Here is a 21,992-nt window from a genome sequence, read left to right as displayed (position 1 = left end):
CCTGCTCAATGAAGGACTGAAGTGCCGGCCCCCTTCCCTGGGTAAAGAGAAGGGCTGGTAGTCCAATAGCATTCTCAACTGGAGGTGCAGAATGGTGAAGCAGTGAGTGACAGCCAACCTCTGTGAGGAAAGGATATGGCTGTCCCCAGCTGTCACCTGAGAATGCCCTTGACTGTTTACAGGTGAATTCATAAAGTGTGTGTGTGTGTGTGTGTGTGTGTGTGTGGTAAAGCGGAGAAGAGCTAGTGCACGCTTAGTTATGGCAATACTCTCTCTCCCACACCATCTCCAGTGAAAATAACTTCTGTAGCCCAACCATAATGCCCTGTTCTGGAGCTTTCTGGAAGGCCCTGAGCAACTCTCCCACTGAAGCTATAATTCTACCTTCTGTCCTTGATTGCTTGGCAGAAAATAATATGTTTGTAATCAATTTAATTTTTCATTTTCCCACACTGAGCCTTGAAAACAAACTATGTACTTATGTGGGAAACTGGAAAAGACATTTCACTTCAAGTGAAAACTTGAACATCCTTAGACAAACAAACTGAGAAGAGTCACTCCTTATGTTTGCATTGGATATTGACCTTTGCCAAGCCCAGTCTACTCCTCTCCAACCTCTGCCTTCAAGGAGAACTCAACGAGGGTAGAACAATGTAGGGTCAGTGTCAAGAAGAGTGCTTATGCAGGGAGGTGGATGGAACAGTCAGGTATTCTGGATGCTTCACTTAGTCTACAGAATTACACATGCAAACATCAATGGGATTCTGACCTGGACCAAAAAGAGGCACAGGGATGTGTCAGATTTACAAGTTTGGATGCTTTATTACCTGAAGTCAAAGGGGAAGATACAAAAGCTGTTTAATTTACCAAGCAAGTGCAGCACACCTATGGAAAGCTTTGGCCCTTTTTGCTAAGCTGTCAGATATTTGAGGCAGCTGGCCAGACGGCTGTGTTTTAAATCCAGGCTTAACATTTTCGAGGCTGTTGAATAATGTAGATCCTTTTCAGTGGAACAACCTTTTCCAGAGCAGGTGTGGGTTTTTGATGCGCCATGTGCACTGTTGCTGGAAATTTATGGTTGAGCTAAAGGTGAGAAGGGAAGAAAAAATAGGCATATTGGATCTTCTTGGTCACGAAATATTAAACTAGTAGAAAGTGATATCGTTGATCAAGGGAATCTCACAATTTTGTTTATTTATTTGATAATGTCTCTTTTTTCCATACTATTTCTAGCCCTAAACCCATGGGAGTATGTTTTAACCTGGGTCTTCTCTCATTTACTGTCTTTAATTTTAAAAAATTCCAATTGACATTTTAAAAAGTAGGAATGGTTAATTATGTCTGCATCAGTTCTCTGTGGTGTTAGCAATTATTCTGGCACTAGTATGCATCTATGAATCACTGAATTCTAAGAAGGCTACAGGGACATTGGAGAAGGTCCAGAGTGGGGACGAAAAACTCCTCAATTGTCAAAAGAACTAAAGAACCTCTGAAAGAAGTTAAGAAGAGTTAGGGTTATTTATTAGGTCTAAGTATGTACATTTGCTATTTTTTAAGGTCAAAAATGATGTGATATTGGCCATTCCATATGGTTCAATCTAAATAGCCCAGTGAAGAGAAGGCTGAGGGATGGCCTACTAGCCTCAGGGAACAAAAGTTCTGATTAGTCTCCTCCACAGAAGACATCTATGAGTAAATAAGCTTAAATGGGCTTATTAACACAGGCTGAGACTTTTTGACAATAAGAGACATTTCATATGGAACCCAGAGACCTTGTGGAATTTACATTAATGATAGCTTAAGATAGAAAGCATGCCCAATGCTGCTGACCACTTCAGACATGGTTTTCCTAGGAGGAGAATTTGGACCCAGTGACCTTTTGGGTCCATGCTAGTTCTTAGTTTCCAAGCCCATCAATATATAAAAGTACCTAAAGAAACCTCCCTTGGCCAGCAAGGAAGGGATGCCTCAGCTCAGTAGGAATTTAACTTATCACTATTGAACTTAGATGCCCTTGCCTTGACCCTCAAATTAAATAAAAGGGGAGATAAACTGTTCATGACCCTAGCCATCACACTGTTTATGGTTTGTTTGGGCTATTCTAAGCCAGGGAAAACATATGTGCCTTACATCTCTTCTCAAATGTCTCTGCCCAGGCCCTAGGCACTCAGCAGTCCCTTTCATATGAAACGTGACTCCAAAAAGTCCTTTCTTCTTGGTTTTAAAAAATTAAACACACTGGAAGAAAATACACTGAAGTGTTAGCAATGGTTACCTCTGGGGGATAGAATTATGGGCAATGCCTAGTCTTTTTCTTCGCTTTATTTATCAGTACTAAATTTTTTTTTTTTTTACAATGAGCAGGTACAAGTTACACAAAAATTAAGCCCAAGGATTATCTCTGTCAACATTCTGGCAGAATGGAAACAAAACATAATTGAGATATTGATCATAAATGTTGCATTAGAGTCTAAAAACGACCTGATGACTTTTTTTTGTCAGATCCGTTATCATCAGACCATATGACATGCATTTTACAATGTGTTAAGGGCAGAATGTTTTGCTTTGCTTTGGTTTTCTTTCAACATTAGATCCAGAAGGAAATTTAAGAGGTCACTGACTTTAATAGTTTATTTCCAGACTGTGTGTCTTTAGTCTTAACTAAAATAGATAAATTATTTCAGGTTAGCTTTAAATCATATTTGAGAGATTGCAGGTAGGAAGAAAAATGTGACAAGTTAGTTAAGGTAAAAGCGGGTGAGAAGCAAACAAACAAAAACTCTGATATAACAGAAATTTGGGCAATTAGCCAAGGTAAGGGAGGATAAGAGGACAAGTTGGGACTGGAACAAAGAAAGCCACATGTTGATTGTTGTTCTTAAGTGTGAAAGAGATGATGAGTGGAGGTAGGAAAAGAAAAAGGAAAGGAGGCCGGGCGCGGTGGCTCACGCCTGTAATCCCAGCACTTTGGGAGGCCGAGGTGGGCGGATCATGAGGTCAGGCGATCGAGACCATCCTGGCTAACATGGTGAAACCCCATCTCTACTAAAAATACGAAAAATTAGCCGGGCATGGTGGCGAGCGCCTGTAGTCCCAGCTACTCTGGAGGCTGAGGCAGGAGAATGGCGTGAACCCAGGAGGCGGAGGTTGCAGTGAGCCGAGATCAGGACACTGCACTCCAGCCTGGGCGACAGAGCAAGACTACATCTCAAAAAAAAAAAAAAAAAAAAAGAAAAAGGAAAAGAGAGTAGTGTTAGAATAAGTGATAGACGATATTTGCTGCTTAGTTCGGCACTAATTTGTTATTTGATCACATCCAGGGTGATCTCCACAATTTAGAGGCTACATTGTTTGGGCATCTAAAAAAATTGTGCTAAGATATACAAAACATAAAACTTGCCATTTTAACCATTTTAAAGTGTGTGTACAGTTAGTCCAGTGGCGCTAAATACATTCACATTATTGCACAGCTATCAACACCATCCACCTCCAGAACTTTTTCATCATCCTAAACTGAGACTCGGTACCAATTAAACAATAACTCTCCATTCCCTCCTCCTCCAAGCCCCTGGCAACCACCATTCTACTTTCTACAACTATGAATCTGACTACTTTGGGTACCTCCCATAAGTAGAGTCATTCAATATTTGTCCTTTTGTGTCTGGCTTATTTCACTTAGCATAATGTCTTCAAGGTCCATCCATGTTACTGCATGTGTCGAGATTTCCTTCTTTTCTAAGGTTAAATAATATTCCATTGTGTATATATATATCGCATTTTGTCTATCCATTCATCCATTGATGAATACTTGGTTAGGATCTCTTCACCTTTTGGCTATTGTGAATGATGCAGCTATGAACACTGGTGTACAAATATCTGTTCTGAGTCCCTACTTTCAGTTCTTCCAATATATGGGAAGATTATATTGGAAGAAGTGGAATTGCTGGATCATACAGCAATTCTCTCGCTCTCTCTCTTTTTTTTTTTTTTTTTTTTTTGAGTTGAGGTTTTGCTCTGTCACCCAGACTGGAGTGCAGGGGTGTGATCTCTGCTCCCTGCAACATTGAACTCCTGGGCTCAAGTGGTCCTCTTGCCTCAGCCTCCTGAGTAACTGGGACCTCAGGCATGTGCCACCATGCTGGACTAATTTTTTATATTTTTAGTAGACACAAGGTCTTTCTATGTTGCCCAGGCTGGTCTCGAACTCCTGGGCTCACTCAATTCTCCCGCCTTGGCCTCCCAAAGTGCTAGGATTCGAGTTATGAGCCACCGCATTCAGCCTGATATGGCAATTCTATATTTATTTTTTGAAGAACCACTATATTGTTTTCCACAGCAGCTGGACCATTTTACATTCCCACCAGCAATACAGAAGTGTTAAGGGTTACATTTTAACTGAGGCATTCAACCGAAGTTCTAAAAGCACTCCTCAACTACTTCTCAGAAGAGGAATGCCACAGATCAGAATATTTGGGAAACAAAGTCAGCCCCTGTGGCCCATTGGCCATCTGAACTGATCTGGGAAAGTTTGAGAGAAGAAAAGAAAATCAACAGGATTGAGAAAAAAGTAGGAATAATTCTGGCAAAGATAATAGAGAAACCGCCCATAGTTGTTAAGCTACAAGTGTACAGGTTTTGGGGTGCCCGGAGCAGGGTTTCATAGCAACTTGAAAATATGATAAAAGGAAAGTCAAGTTCTCCTTCTCACCTCCCTACCTGCCTCAGTCAGGAGCATCCCGATGTAGGACTTGGGGCTATGGGTGGACAGTCTATAAAGGATCTTCCGTCAGAATTGATGAAACTGTCAATAAAATGGTCAGCTCCTAAATGTACTAATTCTTTGTGGTAGATTTTATATCAATGGAGATAGGAAAAGTTTATTTTCAAGTCTAAACTACAAATAAGTAGAAACAGCTTTCCAGAGTATAAGCTACAGCCAGCTTTGTTTTAGTCTGACATTTTAACTTCGCGGAAGCTGTGGAATTTTCATCATTAGTCTTTGTAAAATGGTAGTATTTGTAGAATGAAAGGTGTTTCTTGTCTCATTCATTAGGGTAAGAGAATCTAGGGTAACCCCACGAGAGAAAGAATTCAAAGCCAGTATATGTACAAGGATCCTGCCTTGCTGTGGCTCCATTACAGGGGCAACATATTGAACTTAGAAAGTGGATCAATAGAAACTTCCACATTGAGAATTTACCTTCATCTTGGGTAGCTGTGACCTCAGAACCTATATTTTTCATTTCAGAGAAAAAGCAAAAGAAGTGTGATAGAGGTCTTTATGACTAGAGAGCCCTGAAATTCTAGATGCAAGAAAATCAGCTGCAGGTTTTGTTTTAGAGCCTGAAGTTGGGTAGTATTAGCGGACTGGCAGCACTTTCATTCATCTTTCCAGGGTGTTAACTGCCAACTCGAATGTTGGCACTTAAATTTCCACACCCTGTTAAGCGAACTGCTTAAAACAAAACATTCAGCTCTCGTCAATGAAATTCAAGGATACTCCTACAGTGATATTAATCTACAGAACAAGAGAAGACTTTTAAAATTTGCAGATGCCTTTGATAGTTTTCTCTCCCCCAGGATCCCATTTCACATACATCTCACTGGCTTTGGCAGTGGTGACCCAAAGTCTGGCAGCTTGAAAAAAGTAGCCCCAACTTTGACCAGGCTTCAGCATTTCCCCCTCCACACCATAACGCAACCCCATTACGGATGTTTTAACTGGATACTTTTATGTTCTGAGAAGTTTCACAACTATTGCCAAATTTAACTGCCATGACTGTCCAGAGGATTAATATATTTGGCAGTATCATTCTCGTTCACTCCCTGCCTTAAAATAATTTTTTAAAAGTAAATGAATGCGCACAAATCCCAGAGGAGCTACGTGACATCTAAAAGGTCAAATAACTTATAAGTAGTGGGTGGAACGTGATCTAAGACCAGGTCTCCCAGATTTCTAGCCTAGAGAGCTTTTGGGCTACATAACCTGTTTTCTGCAGGAATACCATGTCATGTGTTCTGCCACTGGGCAACATGAATTCTGTTATTATTGAGGGCTTCAAGAGGTGGAGAAGGCTGGCTGAAGAGTGGGGAGGAAAGGAGAAATGAGGTAGGGTGGGAGAAAGCAGGCTGTGTGGAGGGGAGAGGTGGGAAAATACTAGGGGGGTAGATTCTAGGCTGCTTCCCACTTTGATTTACCCAATTCCAGCCCTTCGGGCACTATTTTTCAATCTCCAAAATCTTAAACCCCATGTTGATTTTGAAGTAGGAATTCAGAGGTGAGTAGCATACAGAGAGAATTTTCCTGCCATGGTTGAATGGTTGATGTGTTCCTATGGAGAGGGGTTTCTTTAGAGACTTAATTTCTTAAAATAAGTATGAGAAATAACATGGGTTCTTGGGACTAGACATGATTGTAACCGAGGGCATGAACACGTATTAATAAATGCAGAGGATGTGACTCTCAATTCTGCCACTGCATTTATTCTGACCAACTGTATATTGTTAGGTCTCTGTGGCAATATATACCTTGAGGAGAATCATTGTAATGCAGGAAAAATGTATTAAAAGATACCTGTATCTCTGTATCTTTTATATATCGATTCATATATTTTTTGAATCACCCTGTATAGTTTATGCAGCATGGCTATTCAGTTTTAAAAATTCAAGTATTTACCTACAGTAAAATTTACCCTTTTTCATGTGCTGCTTTATGAGTCTTGATGAGTACATACAGTTTGTGACTACAACCATGATCAAGAAAAATAACCATCCCATCATTCCCCCAAATTTCCTCTGGTCATTTGTAATCAACCCCTCCTACTCAGTCCCACACAACTGCTGATCTCAGTAGATCTAGTGGTCAGCAGATCTCAACCCCAGGTTGACATTTATTGTGAAATGTTACTAGGTTTCAGGTTGAATGATGGATTCAGTGGGATTTTTCTTAGCTATATGGAAACACAGGGATTCTACCAATGTTCGTTTTTGAGATAGTCCCTTATGGTAATCTTGGAGCCTATTTTTGTTGCTGGTGCCTTATGCTTTACCTGGGATTCCAAGTGATGGCGGGATGCAGGCCTGGGAACAGAAGATATCACTTGTTGAGGGCTAAGTGTCCTAGCACTGTGCATGTATTATATAACTTCATTTTACTCTCAACATGTCCCTGTGAAGTAGATACTGGTACTCACATTCCCATTTACAGATAAGGAAAGAGGAGCACAAAAAAGTGAAGAAACCTGCCCCAGGACAAAGAGCTAGTAAGATACACAGCCAGCACAGGAACCTGGCAGCCTATGGCTGATGCCAGGACCTGCTCTCCTAACCAGTAACCCGTGCAATCTTAGCCACAGTCCTACTCCACTAAACACTGAGCTGAGCATGAAGGTATATTTTTTAAAATAGCTATAGTTTCTGTTAAAAATATTTCTTTTTTTTTTTTTTTTTGAGATGGAGTCTCACTCTGTCACCCAGGCTGGAGTGCAGTGGCGCGATCTCGGCTCACTGCAACTTCCACCTCCTGGGTTCAAGCAATTATCCTGCCTCAGCCTCCTGAGTAGCGGGACTACAGGTGCACATCACCACACCCAGCTAATTTTTGTATTTTCAGTAGAGATCGAGTTTCACCATATTGGCCAGGCTGGTCTTGAACTCCTGACCTTGTGATCCGCCCGCGTCAGCCTCGCAAAGTGTTGGGATTACAGGCATGAGCCACCATGCCCGGCCTGTTAAAAATATTTCTAACAGCACACCATCTCAATGTTCTCTTATGGTTTCCAAATACAACTGATTATTATTGTTAAGTATTGTTACTTAGGGAAGAGGTTATTCTTTTTACCTTTGAAATAAAGAAGTGATATGTCAAAGACATAAGCATATCACATGTCTATAAGAACACATTGTAAACTCTGGCATCATACCAAATACACAGCATGATCAACCTTTATTGACCTTTCCTTTTCAATACTTTATTTTGAGTTAACAAACATTTTAGGGGAACATGTCTATTCTATCCAGTTCCACTTACAACTGTGAGCATTCCCTTGCCCTAAGGAAGTGGTGTTTAGTGGGCAGGAGCAAGAGAATGTAAGATGTGGGAGCAGCCAGCTTGTGTTACAGGGTATCATACACCAGCCCTGCCTCTGAAGCCAGGAAGGCAGAGAGTCACTTATGACTTCACCCTAAATCTACCTGAGTGGAGAACCAAGGCTCCCATGTGAGAAGGCTCTGTAGCTATGGCTCATCATCAAGATCTTACCTTGTACAATCTGCCCTGTAACATCATGGCCTTTAGATGTACTGCCTTATTTCACTGTCATAAAAGCCAATACTACTAACCCTAACAGAGTGCAAAGAGGTTACTCTGTGCTGAGACTCTTCCAAGACCTTCATGTATGTAAGCTCATTGTCTCCACATAACAACCCTATAAGCTGTGCACTCTTCCTTACCTCCATTATACACACATGGAACTGAACCACAGGATAAGTAACTTGCTCAAAGCCATACAGATGGTGATGAATCCAGTGCCAAATGGGGGGCCCAGGGGCCAGCTGCACTAATCTTTTTCAAAGGCTGAGCTGGTGGTCCTCAGGCATCTGATTTTGGCTGCAACAGCAAGTCTTCCTTCTACAGAGGACACTTTGTCTCGCCCCTTCCATAAACATGGCAGTAGCAGAAAGAGTGGCTCTATATTACCTTAACTGTAATGTACTTGCCTACTAGATGTAGAATAAGGGCCCTCACTCAGCTCACCTACAAAATTTGAAAACAAACTTTTGAATCCAGAAAACCAAACCACTGTCTACTTGGTAAGAGTTTTCTGAGTTTCTAGAACTACCTAGAAGGAATTCAGGATATATGGCCAGGTGCAGTGGCTCACACCTGTAATCTCAGCACTTCGGGAGGTTGAGGTGGCCAGATCACCTGAGGTCAGGAGTTTGAGACCAGCCTGGCCAACATGGTGAAACCCTGTCTCTATTAAAATACAAAATTAACTGGGGGTGGTGGTGCATGCCTGTAATCCCAGCTACTCAGGAGGCTGAGGCAGGAGAATCACTTGAACCCAGGAGGTGGAGGTTGCAGTGAGCTGAGATTGCACCACTGCACTCCAGCCTGGGCAAAAAGAGCGAAACTCTGTCTCAAAAAAAAAAAGAAAGAAAGAAAAGAAAAGAAGGAATTCAGAATATAGAAATAAAAATAGTCCTGGTCAACTACCTTTATAAGCAGACTTTACTTATAAACCCAGCTGGTGTCCAGCCTTCCTCCAACCCTAGACCATGCAGCCCTCTACCACCCACCCTCTCCTCAAATCAAATATCTCCTTATAGGAACACAGGGGCAGGGAGGAAGGTCAAAAACCACTGAAGCCCCACTCCACAGGCTGCCTTTTATAAAAACATGCCAATGTTTCCAAGAAATATTTGGGATGGCAAAGTACCATTCTGCAAACTCAGCATCATGATTCCCACTTTCTTATCTTATTTTTGAAATGATTTATTAAATGGACACTTTAGGAATTTGAGAGAAGCAGCTTCTCCCACTCAAATCACTTTGTGTTCCTCTGACAGAGAACAAATTCTTTCACAAGGACATCAAACCTCTGGGCTGGAAAAAACCTCAGTGGTCATCCGCTCATTCACCCATGCAGCCGGATCTGCTGGGCAGACTGACTTGGAGTGCTATGTGATTTGCCCACAGCTCACCTTCTCCAGTGCGTCATTCAGGGCATCCAGTGTCTGTATTTTGGCAACATTTGCAATGGCACTGTGAAGATGAAAAGAAACTTTGAACAGGACTTAAAAAATTTTCCCACTGAAAAGGCCACATGATTTATAGAGGGCTGTCTCTCCGGCCTTTTATGCTTTCACTCTGCTTAGGAACATCTAGAAGACACAGATTTTGCCTCTGTGTACCTATGTGCTACACACAACAAGCTTTGCAGGCCAAGTTATTATTATCATTTGTTTGTTTTTTTTCCGAGATGCAGGTTTCACTCTTGTTGCCCAAGCTGGAATGCAATGGTGTGATCTCGGCTCACTGCGACCTCTACTTCCTGGGTTCAAGCGATTCTCCTGCCTCGGCCTCCCGAGTAGCTGGGATTACAGGCATGCGCCACCATGCCTGGCTAATTTTTTGTATTTTTAGTAGAAACGGGGTTTCACCATGTTAGCCAGGCTGGTCTCGAACTCCTGACCTCAGGTGATCCACTCGCCTCAGCCTCCCAAAGTGCTGGGATTACAGGCGTGAGCCACTGTGCCCGGCCATTATTTTTTTTTAACTTTTTATTGAAATATGATATACATACAGAAACATGCACATACTATAAGCATATAGATTGAATAAAATTGAAATCACTGGTCAACCCAGCTGCCCCTAAGGATAACTGCTATCCTGATTTATAGCCCCAAAGACTAGTTTTGACTGTTTTTGTGCTTCATAAAATGAACCGTCTACAGCTCGTACCCTTTTGCATCTGGCTTCTTTCTCTCAGACCAAGTTATTTTGTAGGAGAGTTTCATTCAGGGCCAAATCTACAGTACAATGTCTTGAAGAAACTCTGCACTTGGCATATATTTTTTTCTGGATGGTTTCTGTTGGTTTGTAGAAGCTATTAGGAAGTGGACATGGATTGATGATGTTTGGAAAATTCTGGTCTAGAGCATATTTTTAAAAAGCTATTCTCTAAGATGACATACAAAGCAGTGTTTGTCCATGAAAACAAGGCTTTCCTATCCTGTGCACATGCCCTGCTAGGAGATGTAAATAGCAGAGGGGGATATATGTGGAGCTAATGATACTTAAGCCTAGGGTCTCCTGCCACAATGGCTCCTCCCAAGGCCCTGGGAGGGGCCCTACCCATTTCATATCGGTCATTTTTGGTTATTTTTCTTTTAAAATGGCCCTGAAAGTCCGTAAGATTCAAGCTCCACATAACCTGTTTCTGTCCCTGGTACTTAGGGCAAGAGCTATCTTTTGCTGTTTAAGTTCTGTAAAAGTCCAATTCCTGTCATTTAACGACTATTAGAAAACAATTGAGTTTTTAAAGAAGATTCCAATCACTATCTCATTACCCTCTAGCCAACTCCCCTGCCTGCAATGTTCAGTGGATGTTAGAATTAATAGTAAGTCCCATTTTTCTGAGATGCAGAGAAATGAATGACCTGTCCTTTCGCTGTCCGCTAGTAAGTCATTTCCAAGATAAGACACTTTAGTTCCTGAGCCCCTGGCTCAGGCAGGTTAACTAATGTTACAATAAGCAGGGCACATGCTTGAGTCAGGTTTTAGATACAGAATGAATAGGTCTCAAAGTTAATCAGCTTGCAATTCAATCGCAGTCTGATATCATTTACAGAATGCATTCACTATTCTAGGAACTGTCCTAGATGCTGGGTCAGAAGATAAATAACGTGTGACCTCCACTCTTGAGGATGTACAGCTTCCTTTTTGTCATGTGATGGTTAGTTTCTGATATCAGAAATAACAAATGACTTGCTGCTAATGGGGCGAATCAGTATTTCATTCTAAAGTGGAGGGAGGCAAATCCTCAAAAAATGTCTTCCCAGAAATTACGCAGCAATCTTTAAAAGTGATTTAAAAATAATTTTATAGAAAAGAGTCAAAGAAGTGCCATAGTCTATTCCCGTTCTCTTTCTGAGATGGTTTAACTTTTACAGAGGTGCCTGGAGCATCCTCTACTCAGATCCTTTTGAATTACTCATCAACTGATCTGTGGAAACCATTTCCAAATTAATAGTCTCTGAAGCACTCCTCAGAAAGAACCAGTTCTGTGTGTTTCTTGTTTTTTGAAATGCTCTGGTTTTCCTTACCCAAGGCCTAGAGTGGCTGGGCCATTTGCGTACCTGATCCAGCCCACAGCTCTCTGCTGAGTACTGAGAATAGCGCAGGCGTCAAGGTTATGGCGGAAGGAGCAGCGGGGAGGCTGCTCGGTACCCATGTGCCTTCCGGCTATGCCAGATATAGTGGCCATTACTTTCTAAATAATTCAGTGATGGATTTAAAACAAAAAAGACATTTATTTTTAATTCAGGACATTTACTTCAGCAGAAAGCATATTATGAAAACAGAGACAGCCTAGGAACAATATTTTAAAGGCTGATCTGAAAATAGGATAAAAGGATGGGTGTCAGGTTTGGATGCATTTAGGACCGTGCCTATTAAGTGCAAAGCCACAGACAGGAGGAGAATGGGTGGGGGTCGTGATGGGAGCCCTCTCAGAGGGATCCCTCCAGAGGGTAGCCACCTACCTTTCCCCACCCCTCACCCTAACTCACCACAGATCACACCCTCCCCCTCCCGCCCCCTTCTCTGGCTGCCTCCAAAGGCATAGGGAGCCTTGGTTTGTCCTAAAACAACTCTTGGAGGCAGAGTCACTCAAAACTCCTCAAGGTGATGGAGAAAAATTAAGAGTCCCTACCTTGTTTTCTCGAATCCTGTTTTTTTGGTATGTCTCTCCAAGACGCCAATTTCTTGTTTTTTGGAAATTCTCATTCCTCCAGCTTTTACTACAAACAGATAAAAATCAGCATGGAAGTTAGAACAGTGAGAGAAGGCTTGCTTTGTTATTAAAAGTATGACTTTAGATTTGAAAATAATTTTTGAACTTATTTTTTAAAGATCTAAACTTTTGTATAAAACAACACAATAAAAAAAATATATATATATTTTATTGGCAAACCAGGTGTGGGTGGAGGAAGGGCTGAGAGCTACTTGTTTATGCTCAGAGAAGTGGAACCAAGGCTGAAAAAGCAGGTTACACCTTAGATTTAGGGAGGAGAATAACAACATACTCCCTTAGGCATTTCACTGAAAAACATTTTTTCTTATTATCAAACCAATTACATTCCCCACAATAGCAACCAACAATTACAATGTGACCCTCTGTTTTCCCACCAGATTAAAGTTGTGAGTGGCTTGCATTTTTTTTTCCAACCAAAGCTTTCAAAAGCCAGATTCTGAGAGATGAGCCAAAAGTCAGGGCACACAGTGACAAAAGGCATTTAATTCAACAGAGATGGTTCTGATTCTACCAGCCCCAAAACTCCGGTGTTGGCCAAGCTCAGATGTTCTAATGAGTAATTAACCTGCATTAATAATCCTGCCATTCAAGTGATCAATTAGTATTAATTAGGCTACAGATGACCTAACAGCAATTCAAGTGTTTAACAATGTCAGATGAAATCAACTTTTGAAAAGGAACAACTCATTTCAGATAGCAAGTCAAAGCAAATGCTTTTTTTCTGTTCCCAGGAAATTTGCACATCTAAAATCTGACAAGCTCAAATGAGAAAAAGCTAAATAGACATTGATTTGTTTGAGCCTGTTAATTCTTTTTATGAAAATGCCAGACTGGCGATTTTCTAAAACTGTGGTCCAATAAAGTGAAAAATAAAGAAAATGTATTCTATTTCTCTGTGCCCTTGTGAACTGACTTCATCATTGTTCTTTACAATTATTACTTAATTTATTGTCTTGGTTATGTTATCTGCATAAGGCCCAAAATTCAAAAGCCATAAAAAGGTCTGCAGTCTCCCTCCTACAATTATTTTCCAACTTCCTAGATTATCTCCTAAGATACTGCTAATGTTATAAGCTTCCTGTGTCTTCATCCACAGTTGTTCTACACATACACTCAGGTTTTATTTTTTATAAAATGGTAGCCTAAGGTACACATTGCTCTACATCTTGTTTATTTTCTTCATTTAATCACATATTTTAGAGAAAGTTCCAAATCTATATTTACATCTACATTTATATCTCTATATATCATTTGTGTGTTTTTCTTTTTAACATCTGCTTTAACATTTTATTGTATGAACATCCTGTGTTTACTTAACTAGTTCCCTAATGTTGGACATTTCATGTGTTTCTAATCTACTGCTATCACAAACAACGCTGCAATGAATATCCTTTTGTTACCAGAAAGAGGTGTCTTGATCCAGACTCCAAAAAAGGGTTCTTGGATCTTGCACAGGAAGAAATTCAAGGCGAGTCACAGAGCTCAGTGAAATAAGCAAGTTTATTAGAAACAACTCCATTACAGAGTAGGGTGTCCTCAGAAAGTGAGTGCACAAACACACTGTTTTTCAGTTTTTCTTATATAGGGGTCTTGTCTATGTAAAGACTAAACTGTGACTACATGCAGGTGAGCAGACAACATGACAAGATTTATTATTCTACTGATGTAAAGAAAACCATCCTTGGTGTTTTGGTGTGTGAGTACATCAAAGCATAACTGTTACTATCTTGAAAGCATTATCATTATGGGTATTGGCACATCTGGACTTTCTGTGGTTGTAAGGGTTTGTTCTTGCAGGCATTACCAAGCTGCTTCCTCAGCTGTAAACATCTTAGCACCATGGGGTTGTGACTAGCAAGGAATGTGCCTCGCTCATTCTAAGATGGAGGTGATTTTCAAACGATGTCACTCTGACTCTTCTAGGCTCTTCCTCTCCTAACAGTTTTAGATACATAATTTTGCACAAATACAAGCATACCTGTGGGGGAAATTCCTAAAAGTGATCTTGTTAGTTCTTAAGAGTATGCGTGTTTGGAATTTTGTTAAATCTTGCCAAATTGCCCTTAGCGGAGGTTGCACCAGTTTAGAATCTCACCAGCCACGATGACAGTGGTTGTTCCTCCATACCCCTGTTAACAATGTGAGCTATAAAGTGTTTGGTTTTGTCAGCCAATAAGTTACAAAATAGATAAAGGTATCTCACTGTTTTAATTCTCATTTCTCATGTTTTATTAAAGGTTGAGCTTGGTTCTGTGTTTTAGAAGCCATTTGCATTTCCTTTGCTGTAAGCTGTTCAAATCTTTTGTCCTTTTCAATTATTGAATTGCTAGTCTTTTTCCTATCTTTTTCTTATTGATTTATAGGAACTCTTTTTCCATGAGATACATTGCAAATATAAAATATTATATTGTACCAGTTACTGCTTTTTGACTTTATTGATAATGTTTTTGCCAGTCAGAAATCTGCTGTTTTTATGTGATCTTGTCAATCTCTTATGGGTTTTGTGTCACTAAGATTTGATGTTTTACTATTCAACCATTCCTGCATTCATGGAATAAACTCCATTTGGTCATTTGAATTACCAAGTTTAAGAAATATTGATTTTTATATATAAGCCTCAGCAAATACTATCTTTATACATTATCTGCTTTAAATTATATATATATATACATTCTTTATATATATAAATTCTTTATACACACACATATGGCATACAAAGTAATCAGCAACAAAAATGAAATTATATGGAAACATTTCTGAATAGCCACGGAGTACAGGTGAAATAAATCAAGGGATGGGCTTTCTCCCAAAGAATGTTTGAGGCGTGTGTGCCTCCGTATGGGAGATGGTGTCTGCTCATAGCACTGTTGCTTAATGCTAAGCAGAATCAAATAAGAGCTCTGGGGCCTTTGATACACCTCCCAACAGTATTTTTCATTCTCCTTATGACAAGTGCCTTTCATATATAGTGTGCTGTAATTATTTTCTTGTTAGTGTTCCTTTTGCTTTCCCTGATGCTATTATTCCTACACATTTTCTTCTACCTGGATTAACTATTATTACCAACTATAGAAGCAAAATTGTTTTAGTTAAAGATGAGAAGACCTCACTGGGCACGATGGCTCACACCTGTAATCCCAGCACTTTGGGAGGCCGAGGCAGGTGGGTCACCTGAGGTCAGGAGTTCAAGACCAGCCTGACCAACAGGGCAAAATCCCATCTCTACTAAAAATACAAAAATTAGCCGAGTGTGGTGGTGATTGCCTGTAGTCCCAGCCACTATTTGGGAGGCTGAGACAGGAGAATTGCTTGAACCTGGGAGGCAGAGGTTGCAGGGAGCTGAGATTGCACCACTGCACTCCAGCCTGGGTGACAGAGTGAGATTCTGTCTTAAAAAAAAAAAAAAAAGAAAAGAAGACCCTTGGAATGCTGAGTTCTGTATCGCTCATTTGGAAGGACATTGACAATCTGGGAATCTTCAGAGGAGAGTGACCAGAGTGAAGGCAGGCATGCTACATGAGGAATTAGGGAATCTAGTAAGATAACTCCTGAAGAAGCAAAGACTCAAGAGAGCTTAGGGAGCCATCTTCCAAGATCTGAAGGGCTGTCATGAGGGCAGAGGAGCAGTTTACTGGTGAGGAAATGTTATGTAGGGTTGGACAACTCTATTCCTCCTAAGCTCTGTGACTGTGAGTAGGACACTTAAAATGGCTCAGACTGTCTCCACGTCCTTCAATGGGGAATAATACTGACTACTGCTGTCAGAAAATAGAGGTGACATAAGAACCTGGTGCATGGTAGGCACTTACTAATTACTAATTATTATTTATATTTATTTTATGTGGTTCCAGAGGTGAGAACGAAGACCAAAGACGAAGAGTTCCAGAAAGGTAAAGTCTGGCTACTTGTAAAAGCTTGTCTTATTCAACATGAAATAGATTGCCTAACACAATAATGAGTTTTTTGTACCTCAGCGTATTAAAGTGAAGGAAAGAAGTTCTTTTGACGTGAATACCTTAGGAGAACTTTGGGGAATTCAGTGGAAGTTGAACCAGATTATGTTTATTATAAAGTCCTTATTATAATTTCAACTCTTTTCATCTACCTCTAAAAAAAATTCTTCACTTCTTTCTCTTTGGAAAGAACATAAGGCACTTAACAAAGAAATAAATGCCAAAATAATTTTTTTTTTTTTTTTTTGAGACAGAGTCTCTCTCTGTTGCCAGGCTGGAGTGCCATGGAGCGATCTCGGCTCACTGCAACCTCTGCCTCCTGAGTTCAAGTGATTCTTCTGCCTCAGCCTCCCGAGTAGCTGGGACTACAGGCGCCCGCCACCACACCCAGCTAAACCATAAACATGGGAGTTCCTCATCCTTATTGTTATAAGATAGACATTTTACAGGGAAGAAGAAAAAGTCCTCCCCATAAGATTCCTACTTCCATCCAGCAGTCTTTAAATCCTCTCTGTCATAGGGCTGTGGGCTCTAACTCAGCAATTTCAGAAGCATAAGGGAAACACACATTGGATTTCCAGAACGCAGTTCTTGTACCAAACTTGTTCTGGTAGCTGATCTTACTTGGTCATCTATGTACAGTAGAAAGAAGCGGAAGATAATATCCCTAGACTACAGATGGATGCACTGATATAGATTTGGGCTCTCACTACACTGGGGTGACTGAACCAGGTGGAGTCAGTTTGTGGGAGGGTCATCTTAAAATCTCTGCTGGGAACACTGATCACAATGATCTCCTGGGGTCTAGACAAGCCATTATTTACAATGCAACACAATCAGGTTCTTGCTCATTTTGCTTATACTAGATACCTCGATTCAAGACACCTTTTCAAAGTTTCACTGTATCCAAATCGATCCATTTAAGTTTGTAATCCTTTACGTAACTCCATGTTTGGGACTATCCTGCCTTTTGAACCTTTGCAGAAAGATCAATTGGAATTGGGCAAAGTAAAATATGAACTGATTTAACATTTTAACAGGATTTTGAGTACAAATATGTAAATTAAGACTTTCAGTCCTTTCAATAATGAAGATGAACTAGAGATAGACAATGTAAAAAAGAGAGATGCTCTTTTAGATAATTTCACTAGAAAACCTAAATTTAAGCAGGGAAAATGAAGCTTTGCTTTCCCATCTCTGCATGAGAATTATACTCTTGTGACCGCTTTTGTAGTTTATAAATTTTTAAAAATACATCATTTAGTTTAGAATTCTAAATGATAATTTTCCAGCTAAGATTTTCCAATCTTTTTCACAGTTTTTGGTAGAGAGTAGTGAAGATAAACATAAGCCTGCAAAAAAAATTCGGCTTTTTCCTTCACAAATCCATGGACAATGTATGTGAAAAAGCTGAAAGGCACTAAGGTTTGTGCAAACTCTGCCTTGTGAATGAGAACATCTATTTGAAGGTTTAATGAAAAGTTTAGATGTTTGCAAAATGCTTACTTTGCATTCACAGTTAATTTATCAGGAAATTTTAGGCTGCCAATCAAGACCCCCAAAACCCTCATCAAGAGAAGGTTGTGGAGCAAACAGAAAAGGCTTTAGAGTAAGAGGGCTTTGACATGAGGTCAGCTTCATTTTCCAGTTCCAGCTCCACTTCCCACTAGCTGTGTGGCTTTCAGCAAGTCCCTCAGTCTCAATGAGTCTCCGTTTGCTCTTCTGTGAAACATCACCCATCTGCAGGGCTGTTGCCACGTCTAGAAGTCTCTTTGCTGTGCCAGGTGCAGTCAGCATTGAGCGAATGGCAGCTGTTCTTGCAGTCCTCAAATCCCTGTCCCCTGGGGCAGGAGGAGGTGAATTTCACAGCCTCTCTCTTTTAACTTCATGGTTCTGTCCTGTTCCAGTGCCCCCAAGTTGACTTGAGCAAATGGAATCGAGAGATTCAAGCCTTTGGAGTGTGTGAGTGTTTTCAAATGACCGTGGTCCATATGCAGTTTATGGTTGTCCCCCATTTTCTGCATTAGTTTTACAATTGGGCATACTCCCCCTCCAACTTCCTTCGCTCTTTAATGAGTCAGAAAACATATTCTCTTTAGGGATTCAGTGGCAACACCTCTAATGGCTCTGATTCATTTGGCTTAGACCCAATTAAAAAGTGCAGGAAATATAGAAAAAGTCATGAACCACTGCTCTTCTTTCTATTCATCATATATCTGGCTTCCTGGGATCACCTTCTACTCACATATTTTTGGTGCTGCTGTTCATATAATGGGGTTCTTCTGAAAGTGAGAGTGAGACAAATCAAGAAAGCAGAAAATTCCAAGCTCTGCTTACTGGAGCCCAGGCCACCTTGTGTTTTATGTAGTCTCATTTCACAGCATAAATGTATAACCAGGGCTATCAGAGATGCAATATATTATATTAATACACATTAAAGTGAAACCACTGACTGCTCCATAGATAGGTAGGAAAGAGATGCAGCTGGCTGACTTCTAAGTGTTTTTTTTTTTTTTCAGACGGAGTCTCGCTCTTGTTGCCCATGCTGGAGTGCAGTGGTGTGATCTCAGCTCACCGCAACCTCCGCCTCCCAGGTTCAAGTGATTCTCCTGCCTCAGCCTCCCAAGTAGCTGGGATTACAGGCACGTGCCACCACGCCTGGCTAATTTTTGTATTTTTAGTAGAGATTGGGTTTCACCATGTTGGCCAGGCTGGTCTTGAACTCCTGACCTCAGGTGATCCACTCGCCTCGGCCTCCCAAAGTGCTGGGATTACAGGCATGAGCTACTGTGCCCAGCTGAGTGATTTCATTTTTAACTGTGATGGGATAGGCACATATTTTTTCCATTGCAGTTTCTGTTCCGACTACTGCAGTAGTGTCTAATGCCGCTCCAGCATCAGGATGTCTTGAAATTGGGGAGGATAATTTCTTTTGATAGTGATGTGTTCTACCGGGCCTGCATTTTAAGGCGGCTAACATTCAGGTGCCAGGTACTTTACAGAGGTGATCTCTTTTAATCATTACAACAAACTTACTAGATAGATGTTATTTATTGCATCCTGTTTCAGAGATGAGGAAACTCAGGCTCGAAGATGTGAAATGAATTTGAGGTTCAAACCCAGGTCTGTCTGATTCCAAAGGCTATGTATGTCCCACCCTCCCCACTGAATCATATCTTCTTCCCACTTTTAGGGATCTGTATTTTGCTTATAAAAATCAAGTGAAAAATTAATAGAATTTTGGCACTTGTTTTTGTTCCATAAATAAAATTTTGCACCACCGCAAACAGATTCAGACTTAAAATTAGTGGCAAGACAGGCTGAAGGATGACACTTCTTTGTTCCCTTGTGCTCAGTGGGGAGGCAAAAGTCTGCCTTCATCTCCATTCTAATTATCCAAAACCTCTTATCTGTAGTGTCACAGTTCATAATAATTAATTGTCATGCCAGAGGCATTGTGACATGCTTGATGGAGTCATGGTGTGCTATGTACACAGAGTAATTAGCAATCATTAGTGGTGGGGACAGAAAGTTCCCGGTGGTTTCATTCGAACTTTCATTTGGTTAAGTTTATGTCTGTGTTCTTTGTGCATAAATGTAGTTTAGCAAAACAGGTTTCAGCTTAGCCATTTTATGAAGGGTTGGAGTGGAAATGACATAATGAGAATGGAGTTCTTTTTTCTTTTGTCTTTGTCTGTGTAAAGAGCCTCTCTTCGAATGATTTGCATGTATACTTCCTGACTGTTAGCTAGCATCATTAACTTTAAATATAGGTAATGTTAAATATTGCTAAATTTGATTACAAATATAAAATATCAGTAATCTACCAGAGGCGATCAGAGCAAGATGTCTAGAGCTGGAAACTCAGAATGAGTAGTAAAATCTGCACTCTTTTTGGCCAGGCTACCCGCCGGAAAGCCACCAAAACAATGTTACATTTTGACTCTCTGTGAAGACGATACCTGCCATCACCATCTGCAGCCAAGATTATTGAAATAACCTTGGCCTAGAGGTGCCAGAGAATTAGACGTAAATATGTTTTTGTAAATGCAGAAAGGCAAGAACAAAGCAGTCAAGCTTTTGAGGTCTTTCTTTAGTAAAAAAGAAGGAAGGCAGTTGGAAGAATATAAAACTGGCTAAAAATAGGCCTGTACACCTCAGCCAATCTATATGAACATATGGTTAAGTACAATAAAACTAATTTCCATATTCCAGAGAGTCAATATAGATAGCATAAATTTAAAAAAAAAGACAACTATGGATGCTTTGCAAACACCTTGACAGCTACTTTTTCCAGTCAGCCTCCTCAAGTCCTGTGTCTTGATTTAAAAGTACTTCTCAGCTTGTTGACAGGTAAATACATCCCCAAAGCCTGAGGAGGGAGAAAGAAATGTGATTGTTGTCCTCTGTGCAGAAGCTGCTTTGCCTTGGTAGGAAGTCACATGATGCACAGGCATCTTGGGGAGACTGAGTCTTACAGCTGGAACCTCTAAAGAGAAAGGTTTCCATGGTAGCAAACCATCTTCCTGGTGTAGATGTGTCACTGCTAATCTACAGCCAGGGCCCCATGAAAGGAACGCTGCCTCAAGGGAGGAAAAGTGCAACCTCTCTACCTATGCCTTTCCACAGCCCCAAATCCATACACTCCCGTAGGTAATTAGGTTTTAGCTCACTGGGGGTCTGACAAATCCCCAGGTGGCTTTACATACAAGCTAAGAAGGATCAAAGACATAAGAGGAAGTCAGGCTGCATGGAGTTAAAGTCATACTGGGTAGGCAGAGAAGCTTCGGTCTGTTAGGGTGCTCCATGGAAGGCATTGGTGGAAGAGGGGAGCAGCAACAGCCTGCAGGACTGAGGGCAGGTGGCAGCCTACCTGCAGGAGGATGTCCCCCTTTCCGAGGGGAGAGCAGGTCTTGCACTTCACTTGCCATAGCGTGTGCCAGTGCCAGTGCCAGTGCTGGTGCTCTGGAGGCCGAATGCCAGCTATGGCTGCCCCACCACCGCACCGGCTTTATAAAGGCAGGGGGCAGGGCCCCTTAAGGGCATTGCTGAGCAGCAACAGGGCTTGTTATCCAGCTCTCTGGGAAACCTGCATCTCCTTGGCAAGTTTTCTCTTAGAAGAAGACTTTCTTCTTCCCTTCATCTGGGAAGGCAAGGTAGATGTCTACAGGATACAGGATATTCTTTTCTTTTCTTTTTTTTTTCACAGGAGGAAAGGGAGAGGATGGAGTTCAGTGGAATTCTTTTTCTCTCCAACTGTTGATCCCTCGAGTGTGTATAGTGCACCTGCAATGTAACAGGCTTTTGTCATATTCTGGCATGACAAGGGGGCCAAGACAAGCTCTTTGCTTCAGGACATCGGTAGTCTTTCTAAAGAGACAGGTATAGAGCAAAGCCCTGTGCCTCTGTCCCAGTTTTTGCAATTATAAGCATTTATACTAAGAAAATAATTGGAAATGTATACAGAGATTTCTGTGCAAGGATGGTAATCATATGCTTC

General features: G+C 40.9%; 1 protein-coding gene and 1 long non-coding RNA gene across 5 annotated transcripts in view; one reads left to right on the top strand and one right to left on the bottom strand.

Annotated features, from left to right (window-relative positions):
- The window catches only part of LOC129057841 (uncharacterized), a 90,345-nt gene extending 72,818 nt beyond the window's left edge, over positions 1-17,527 (top strand). For 2 of the 4 annotated variants that reach the window (XR_008522617.2, XR_008522618.2), the window contains 2 exons: positions 16,391-16,429; positions 16,747-17,527. This is a non-coding gene — a long non-coding RNA (uncharacterized LOC129057841). The remainder of the gene's footprint in view (positions 1-16,390; positions 16,430-16,746) is intronic. The other 2 variants (XR_010136043.1, XR_010136044.1) reach the window with 1 other exon arrangement.
- Positions 798-21,477, bottom strand: DAPL1 (death associated protein like 1). Its single transcript, XM_002812506.6, has 4 exons — positions 21,366-21,477; positions 12,438-12,525; positions 9,706-9,766; positions 798-1,083 (listed from the first exon to the last, which is right to left on the bottom strand). The coding sequence occupies exons 1-4, from the start codon at positions 21,421-21,423 to the stop codon at positions 967-969; spliced, it is 324 nt and encodes a 107-aa protein (XP_002812552.1). The 5' UTR covers positions 21,424-21,477; the 3' UTR covers positions 798-966.
- Between the last annotated feature and the right edge of the window lie 515 nt (positions 21,478-21,992).

This window comes from Pongo abelii, chromosome 11, assembly GCF_028885655.2.
Source record: "Pongo abelii isolate AG06213 chromosome 11, NHGRI_mPonAbe1-v2.0_pri, whole genome shotgun sequence".
Taxonomy (NCBI): domain Eukaryota; kingdom Metazoa; phylum Chordata; class Mammalia; order Primates; family Hominidae; genus Pongo; species Pongo abelii.
This window is presented reverse-complemented; position numbering and strand designations above follow the sequence as displayed.